General features: G+C 36.2%; 1 protein-coding gene across 1 annotated transcript; it reads left to right on the top strand.

Moving 5' to 3' along the window:
• The first annotated feature begins 6,068 nt into the window (after positions 1–6,068).
• Positions 6,069–7,892, top strand: LOC105421177 (organic cation/carnitine transporter 4-like). The gene is made up of 2 exons (XM_011627583.3): positions 6,069–6,550; positions 6,671–7,892. Exons 1-2 carry the CDS (start codon positions 6,202–6,204, stop codon positions 7,819–7,821), a joined length of 1,500 nt encoding a protein of 499 aa, XP_011625885.1. The 5' UTR covers positions 6,069–6,201; the 3' UTR covers positions 7,822–7,892.
• Positions 7,893–8,159: the final 267 nt, after the last annotated feature.

Raw genomic sequence — 8,159 nt, forward strand, 5'->3', positions numbered from 1 at the left:
GAGTTCTCTCTTTCTTCCTTTTAATGTATTTCTTCTTTTTTTCAGCATGAGCTTGTCGAGCCTTTGCTTGGGACTTTCAGGACACGGAATCACCAAGTATTTCCCCATCTTCCAATCTTTGCTCTTGTGTTATAGCTCAAGGGATAATTTATGAAGTTTTCCAAGCAAACCAGTGTCATGAATGACATGGGATACTGCCCCTAAGTGCTCATAATCTCCTTGGACTTCCATTTTCATTCATCCACTACCAACCTTTCTGAAATTTAAATAGCCGAGGCTCTTCAGGTTTACTTGGATTGATGTATCAATTTACTTTGCTTGTTGATACCATTTTGACTTAAGAAGAGAAGAATTTCTAGAGATCTTGGAAAAGAGATGAAAAGATAAAGAAGTTCTATTTTTTTATCGCCCCGGGGTCCCTTTCGAGTGTTCAACCCAGTGGCCTTTTTCTTCAACGCTCAGGATTCTTTCGGATCGGATTTTCAACCCGGCTGAGTTTCTTTTGCCTATTTTTTCCTTTCTTTCACCCCAAGGTCCCTTTCAAGTGTTCCGCCTAGTGGTACTTTTTCCAATGCTAGGGATTCTTTTCGATTTTTCATCCAAGTGGAATTTCTTTTATTTCTTCGTCGATTTTCCATCCAAGTGGAATAAGATGAAGAAAGAGAAGGAGAAGAAGAGTCAGTAATGTTTTTCCTTTCTATGGCAATTCATCTTGGAAATAGATGAGAACTCAATCATCATTCCTTATTCCAAGTGTCAGGGAGATTCTAGTATTGGTTTTCTTTGAATTTTCCTTGCCCCTGGTTCGTATCCAATGGTTCTTTGACAAAGGTTGTTGAATTTTTATTGCATACTTCCTCCTTGAATCACTTCACTTGAACCTTGATCTTCAAATTCAGAGTCACTCTCAGCTTCCTAGTCCTTCGATCTCTTACTTGTTTGACTAAGATCTTTTCTTATTATTTTTTATTTTTTTTGACTTTTAAGTTGTCAATGCCATGGAGTAGAATGCCTAAGCAGAGCATGGATGCCCCACTTGGCTTATTCGAGAGGGACGAGTGTGTGATCTTCCCATACCTTTTCAGTAGTCTTTCAATCGCCACTTCATTTTGCTCTTGGGGAATATATCGCCTCGAGGCATGTTGGGAGTTGTCAAATAAGGCATGGGCCTCACCGGTTTCCCCTGCCCTATTCTCATCATCAAGTTAGGATACCCTTATAAAGTAGTTTGGTGGAGCTGCCCCTGTAGGGTCTTCTTCATTAGATGAGATTGTCCCTCTTAGCATTTGGATGAGACAATCTCTACATAATTTTCTGCAGATGAGGGGATCCCTATCAAGCTAGTGGATGTTACTGCCCCTCATAGATCTTCTTTTTCCTCTTAAATATGGGCTGTCCCAAATAGTGGAGTCATGCCTCTACCCCTATCTTCTTCTAGGGGTTCTTCATCCCAGATAGGCGGGTTATTTTCAGCTATAGCTCTTATTGATTCAGGTGTTGATCTTAATTGTAGTAATGAAGGGCTTGTTCCGTCACGATTCTTCGATAAGACCACCCAAGTCTTAAATACTGCTAATGATAAAAGACTTTTAATCAATTATATGCTTTCTGAAGCGGCAGATTACAACAACAGAGCTTGTTTCTTGATGTCATTCATTATGGTAAAAGGTCTAGCTCAAGAAATAATTTTAGGAACTCCTTTCCTAAGTCTTCTTTATCCCATAAAATCTTTAGACTCCTCAGGAATTGAATTTGAGATCCATGGTCATAAAATAAAGTTTGAATTTATTGACAAACCAAAATTAAAAGAAATCAATAAAGAAACTTTACTCAATATACTCAAACAAGAAATTTTAACCAAACAAGCACAAGAAAAAGTTAACAAACCCCCGATCCAAGAGAAATGCAATTTAAGAGTCAACGTGAAAAGGAAGCTTGTGCTGAAATTCCAAATGCTTTTTGGGAAAGAAAGAAACATATTGATGAATTACCCTATGAACCTAATTTCAATGAAAAATTCATACCTACCAAATCTAAGCCTATTCAAATGAATAGCCACCTCTTAGAAATTTGTAAAAAAGAAATCCAAGATCTTCCTAATAAAAAATTAATTAGAAGTTCTTAGTCACCCTGAAATTGTCCAGCCTTTTATGTTGAAAAAGCCTCTGACAATGAGAGAGGAGTTCCAAGAATTGTTGTTAATTATAAGCCTTTAAATAAAGCCTTGAGACGGATTAGATATCTAATCCCTAATAAGAGGGATTTACTTAATCGACTTTATGAAGCACAAATATTTTAAAAATTTGATATGAAATCTGAATTCTGGCAAATTCAAATTGCGGAAAAAGATAAATATAGAATTGCATTTACTGTACCATTTGGATACTACGAATGGAATGCAATGCCATTTTGATTAAAGAATGCTCCCGCTGAATTCCAACACATTATGAACGATATTTTTACACCATTCACTTAATTTATGATTGTCTTTATTGATGATGTATTAGTTTATTTTGATTCAAATAGAACAATATTGGAAACATCTCACAATCTTTTTGCATGCAATTAAAAGTGCAGGACTAGTCTTGTCTGGAAAGAAAATCCAATTATTCCAAACAAAAATTCGATTTTTAGGACACAATATCCATAACCATTCTATCATTCCCATAGATAGTTCTGACGAGTCCAAAGCAAGTGTGATAGTTGGAAACCGTGTTATAGGCCCATTATTCCCCATGTGATAAGCATGAAACAAAATTTTCTCTTTTTTTTTTTTTTTGGATTATTATGAATCAAATAAATTTATAAATATTTGAAAATATTGAAAATGAGCAGTTAAAAAAGGTGATACAAAATATATTATTTTTAATACTTCCATTTTTTTTTTTCATATTCATATATTTGGAAGTCGAGATGATTAATTTGGATAGTTTTCAAATATGACCTTTTTTATTAGTGGATTTTTGAAGTAGACTTACTTCCCCTAAAGAATATGGTTTGCCCCTCCCCCACATGGGAGAAACAATGAGTGAATGGGCAATGTCCACCAGCGCCGGATTGGTTGAAAAAGTTTGCCGACATATTTAATGGTTTGCGTAAATACGTAAACACAAGCATAGGACCGACCTCTTAGATCATCAAATTAATGGTGCACCGAAGCATCTATGTAAATCGTGACAGCAAAAGCAGTAGCATGATAATAAATTAAGGGAAAGCGACCACTGGCCGGTAGATTGATTAGGAGGCTTGAGTCAGGCTTGAGTCACACTATAATAATAAGTTTGACACTTTTGGTTATCTTTTTAAGAAAAAAGTTTATATAAGGATGTAACTACGGATGCACCTCAAAAATTCATAAAAAAAAGTTGTTTTAATGTTGAAAAAACCTTTGATTGATCATCTCATACATGTGTGATCATGAAAAATAAAAAGATTAAAAATAATACATTTTACAACATATTATCTTTACTGTTCATTTTCAAGATTTTCATATTGATCTACTTGATTTTAACCAGTTTTGAAATTTAAAAGTCTATAATCAGATATAAAAATAGATTTTGAGATAATCTTAAGAACATTTTTACATCAAAATTATATACCATGAAAAAATTTGAAGGTGCACCTTACCTACACCTACGGATGCATTTGTATGCCAACTGTACCCTCTTTTTAATTGTTCTATAAAGGACCCGGTTTCTATGCGGCTTAGCCCTCACATAAAGAAATGCAAGCCTCTTAATAAAGCTATTTTTGAGATGAATTTTAAGACTTAATTTTCAAGGACACATAATCTCTAAATGGAGATCATGAATATGAATAAATAAATAAATTTTAAAAACTCAAAATAATAATTATAATAAGAAAAAATTTGGACCATTAGTTTTCATTGTTTTTAGATAAAACACCTGGTTGCATCCATCTTTAAGATGGATGCTCTACACTTTTTGAACTGCACATGTAGAAATGAGGTCCATCCCACATGAAGCAATTTTCCTTCTATAAATCATTTTACAGTGGAATATGGGCCATGTCTACTAAAATAAGTAAAATATTATCAGAATATCCCTAATATATATATATATATATATATATATATATATATATATATATATATATATATATATATATATATATATATGAGACAATGATTTCATACAACCGTTGTATAGTAATATGATGCAATAACTTTTAAAAAACCATCTTATGACCATTTGTTTGATCCAAATTTTGAAATATACACTCTTTTCATTCTAATAAACAATCACAAAAAATGAAAAAATTGAAAACACAAACTAGAAAGTATTTTTTTAGCCCAATTAACATGGTTCGTTCATTTTGGTGAGATGCTTAGATCTAGGCCTTAGAAGGATTTCTTCATTCCCAAGTTTTTTTGTGTGGCTTTATTATCATTAGATGAACAATGTTATAAAAAGAAAAAATGATTTTGATTTTATAAAGGCTAAGATCACAAAATGAATGGTTTAGATTCGTTTTTGGAGAGGACTCATTTTGACCATATCTAGGGTTCAAATTGAAATTTTTTTTTTTTTTGGATTGATTATTAAGATGAAGAGAGTGCGTGTGCAAAATTTGAGGTCATACCCATACCACAAACATGGTTTTCTAGAAGTGTCGATGCATTATACTATAATACAACCGTTGTATTGGATCATTGCTTTTATATATATATATATATATATATATATATATATATATATATATATATATATATATATATATATTTTTTTTTTTTTTTTTTTTTTTTTTTTTCTTCTAGGTACGTGTAAAACACCCAAAATTTAAGTAGAAAATGTTTTGTAAGACTAAATAAAAATCAAAGAGTATTTAGTATCATTGTGATAAGCAAACATAGTTATTACAAAAATACCTAATACTTTATGTTATTATACATATCTCTATTTTTCTAAGTTCATAACAACTTTTTTAGAAAAAGCCAAAATTATAAATTTTCAGTTTTTCAAAAATCGGAATTTTAAACTTTTTTGTTTTGAAAAAACCTAAATTTTAATAATTTCAGTTTTTCAAAAATCCAATTTATTTTTTTTAACTTTATAACCGAATTTCCTTGAAGTTTTTATGTTTTAGAGAGAGAGGGCGATCTGCTGCAGATAGAGAAAACGACTTGTTTGACCTTAAGAGAGGGGGCAATTTGATTGAGAGCGAGAGACTGAGTGTGGATTTAAATGGAGAGAGTGCAATCTATATTAGTGTGAATGGAACAGGTTACCAAGTAAGCTTCAGCTGCTTCTTGCAAGGCCAACACAACATGGCCCTACAAACGTGGATCAGTCCCGAAATCCGAGCAATTTCACGAACGAGCCTTTGGAAGGGCAGCTTCTTAATCAGCAACTCTGTGCTTTTGTGATACTTGCAAATCTCTCGGGAGAGCCACAGTTCCAGGGTGATATCTGTGAGGCTTCTTCACTCCTCTAGTTGTTGGAGCAGATTTACGAGCAGCCTTGGTGGCAAGCTGCTTACTGGATTGTAGAATACGAGTTTACGCCTTCATAAAACATATGATACTTTTAAAAATAAATTGTTATGAGGAAGGAAGAACATAGGGCTTTTTATGAGAGAGAGAGATTTTCAGAGATGGCGTTTAGAGAGAGAGGGGGAGAGAGATAGGGCGAGGATACCCAGACAACGGAAAGAAAAATTTTGGTTTTTTAAAAATTGAAATTGATTAAATTTTAATTTTTAAAAAACTAAAAATAGGTAATGTTGTGTTTTTTTTTATAAAATTATAATAAAATCTAAAAAACAAATAGATAGTAATAAGATAAAGTATTTGATATTTTAATAATAACGTAAACTAAAATAAATATTCACGTAATTGTCCCAAAAAATTATATATTAGAGCAGCATTCTCATTAATTAATAATGACAACGGACAAAGATCGATCATGGATGGATCCCACAAGTCATTATTTTTTTTGCTGGCGACTTCTCTTTTCGGAACTATAATTAATAGTGATATATATCCTATCCTTGTTATATATATAGAATTCTATTTACCCGCGGGAGCATTCCACACCAACTGTTCCAAATCCAGTGCCAGTGCTAGCCATGTCCTGAAAGACAAATGGCGCACGTGCCACTCCCCCTTCAACCCTTAATTCTCCCACATTATATATGTGACAACCCTCTGTAACTGCCTCACTCCTTCCTTCCCCTACAACCATGGCATTGCCAGCCGGAGATTTTGAAAAGATGGGTGTCGATGTGATGCTGCAGAGATTTTCCGGCGAGTTTGGGCTTTGGCACTTGCGGCACCTAGTGCTAGTCAGCTTGGCATGGCTTCCCAATGCCTTCCACACCATGGTCATGATTTTTGCCGATCACGAGCCGGCCTGGAGGTGTACCGCATCTTGCTCTGGTTCATTGATGTCTGTCTGCAACTTGGAGCCCGGCTCATGGGAGTGGGTGGGAGGCAATGGCGCTTCCATAGTTTCAAGTTTTGGGTTGGTTTGCGGTGACAAATACAAAATCGGCTTGGTTCAATCTGCTTTCTTTGCCGGAAGCCTCATAGGTAAAGAAATTCTAGTCGTTATGCTATTCTAATTAGAATTATCTTGCTGAATTATGTGGTTTCTCTGAAATCTCCTCGTTCAGGGCCCGAGTAGTTTCGCTTGAACTTCTGTGCATTCAGGTGCAGGGATATTTGGGCATCTCTCTGATTCTTTATTGGGTCGAAAAGGGGCGCTAACGGTCGTATGTGTAATGAATGCTCTCTTCGGCTTTTGCACAGCAGTTGCACCAAGTTATTGGGTCTACTTCCTCCTCCGCTTCCTCACTGGTATTAGTGCTGGTGGTGTCGGCCTCGCCGCCTTTGTCTTGGCTACTGAACCCGCAGGCCCGACCAAGCGGGGAGCCGTTGGAATGTCAACATTCTATTTCTACTCTGTTGGACTTGCCTTGCTTTCTTGCACTGCCTACTTTTTCCGGCAATGGCGCTCCCTCTATGTAGTTACTTCCTTGCCCTCGCTACTCTACATTGTGGCTGCCCTCCCCTTCATCTCTGAGTCCCCTCGGTGGCTCCTGGTGCGTGGTCGCATCTCGGAAGCCCTGACTGTCATGGGAGATATGGCAAAAACCAATGGCAACCACCTCCCTAACGGAGTCTCTCTTGCCCTTGATAATCAATTACTGGATTACGATAATGTGTCGGAAAATCGAGTGATCTCTGGCTCCCTCTTTGATGTAATCAAATCTCCATTAACCCGCATTCGCCTGATCTTATTGTTGCTGATAAACCTAGCATGCTCCATTGGGTACTACGGCCTTACTCTAAATGCCGTAAACATCGGGACGGACGCCTATTTGAATGTCTTTTTGAACGGAGTCTTTGAGATTCCGGCATATATCTTTACTACATTGATCTTGGGGAGGTGTGGGAGGAGGACACTGGTTATGGGGACCATGGGAATAAGTGGGACTTTCTGTTTACTAGGAAGTACAATGAAGGGGGATGGATTATTTGAAGGGATTAGGATGTTTTGTGGGTTTATGGGGATATTCGGGGTGGCCGGAACATTCAATCTGTTGTTTATTTATGCATCGGAATTGTTTCCGACGGTGGTGCGGAATGCAGCATTAGGGTGCGTGACACAGGGGGGCCAGTTGGGGGCGATTTTGGCACCAATGGTGGTTGTGATGGGTGCGGAGTTGGCCTTTGCAGTGATCGGTTTGTGTGGGGTTCTAGGGGCAATACTCTCATTTTACCTGCCAGAGACCTTGAACAAGCCTCTGTATGATACAATGTCTGGTTTAGAAAGTGCAGAAAGTGATGGGGTTCCTTAAGGATTAAAGAACCATTTGAAGTGATACTTTTACCGGATTCAAATAAAATATGAAAGAATGCTTGTGTAAAAGGGCACGTTATTAGAGGTACAAAATGAAGGATGCTCGAGAAAGGGACTGGGTCGTGGTGGTAGGACACGTGCTCTTTCATCTCGCTCTTCAATGTCGAATAGCTTTCGAAAATCTAACCATTTAAAAAGGGGTGCGGTTTGTATAGAGAGATCTAACCAATCAAATCCTACCTTCAAATAGTGTCCGGTTTAAATATTAAAAATCTTTGTGATAGTTTTAAAAGGAATTTACAAAGTTTAACTCTTCATAAATAATGTAAATCGACA

Source organism: Amborella trichopoda, chromosome 2 (genome assembly GCF_054954075.1).
Source record: "Amborella trichopoda isolate Santa Cruz 75 chromosome 2, AtrichopodaSantaCruz75HAP2 v2.0, whole genome shotgun sequence".
In the NCBI taxonomy this organism is placed as follows: Eukaryota; Viridiplantae; Streptophyta; class Magnoliopsida; order Amborellales; family Amborellaceae; genus Amborella; species Amborella trichopoda.

Excerpts from the sequence above, each read along its gene's own strand:
- LOC105421177 (XM_011627583.3), top strand. The coding sequence starts at position 6,202 with ATGGCATTGCCAGCCGGAGATTTTGAAAAGATGGGTGTCGATGTGATG. Across the intron at positions 6,551-6,670 it reads CTTTGCCGGAAGCCTCATAG|GTGCAGGGATATTTGGGCAT; the intron begins GTAAAGAAATTC and ends CTGTGCATTCAG.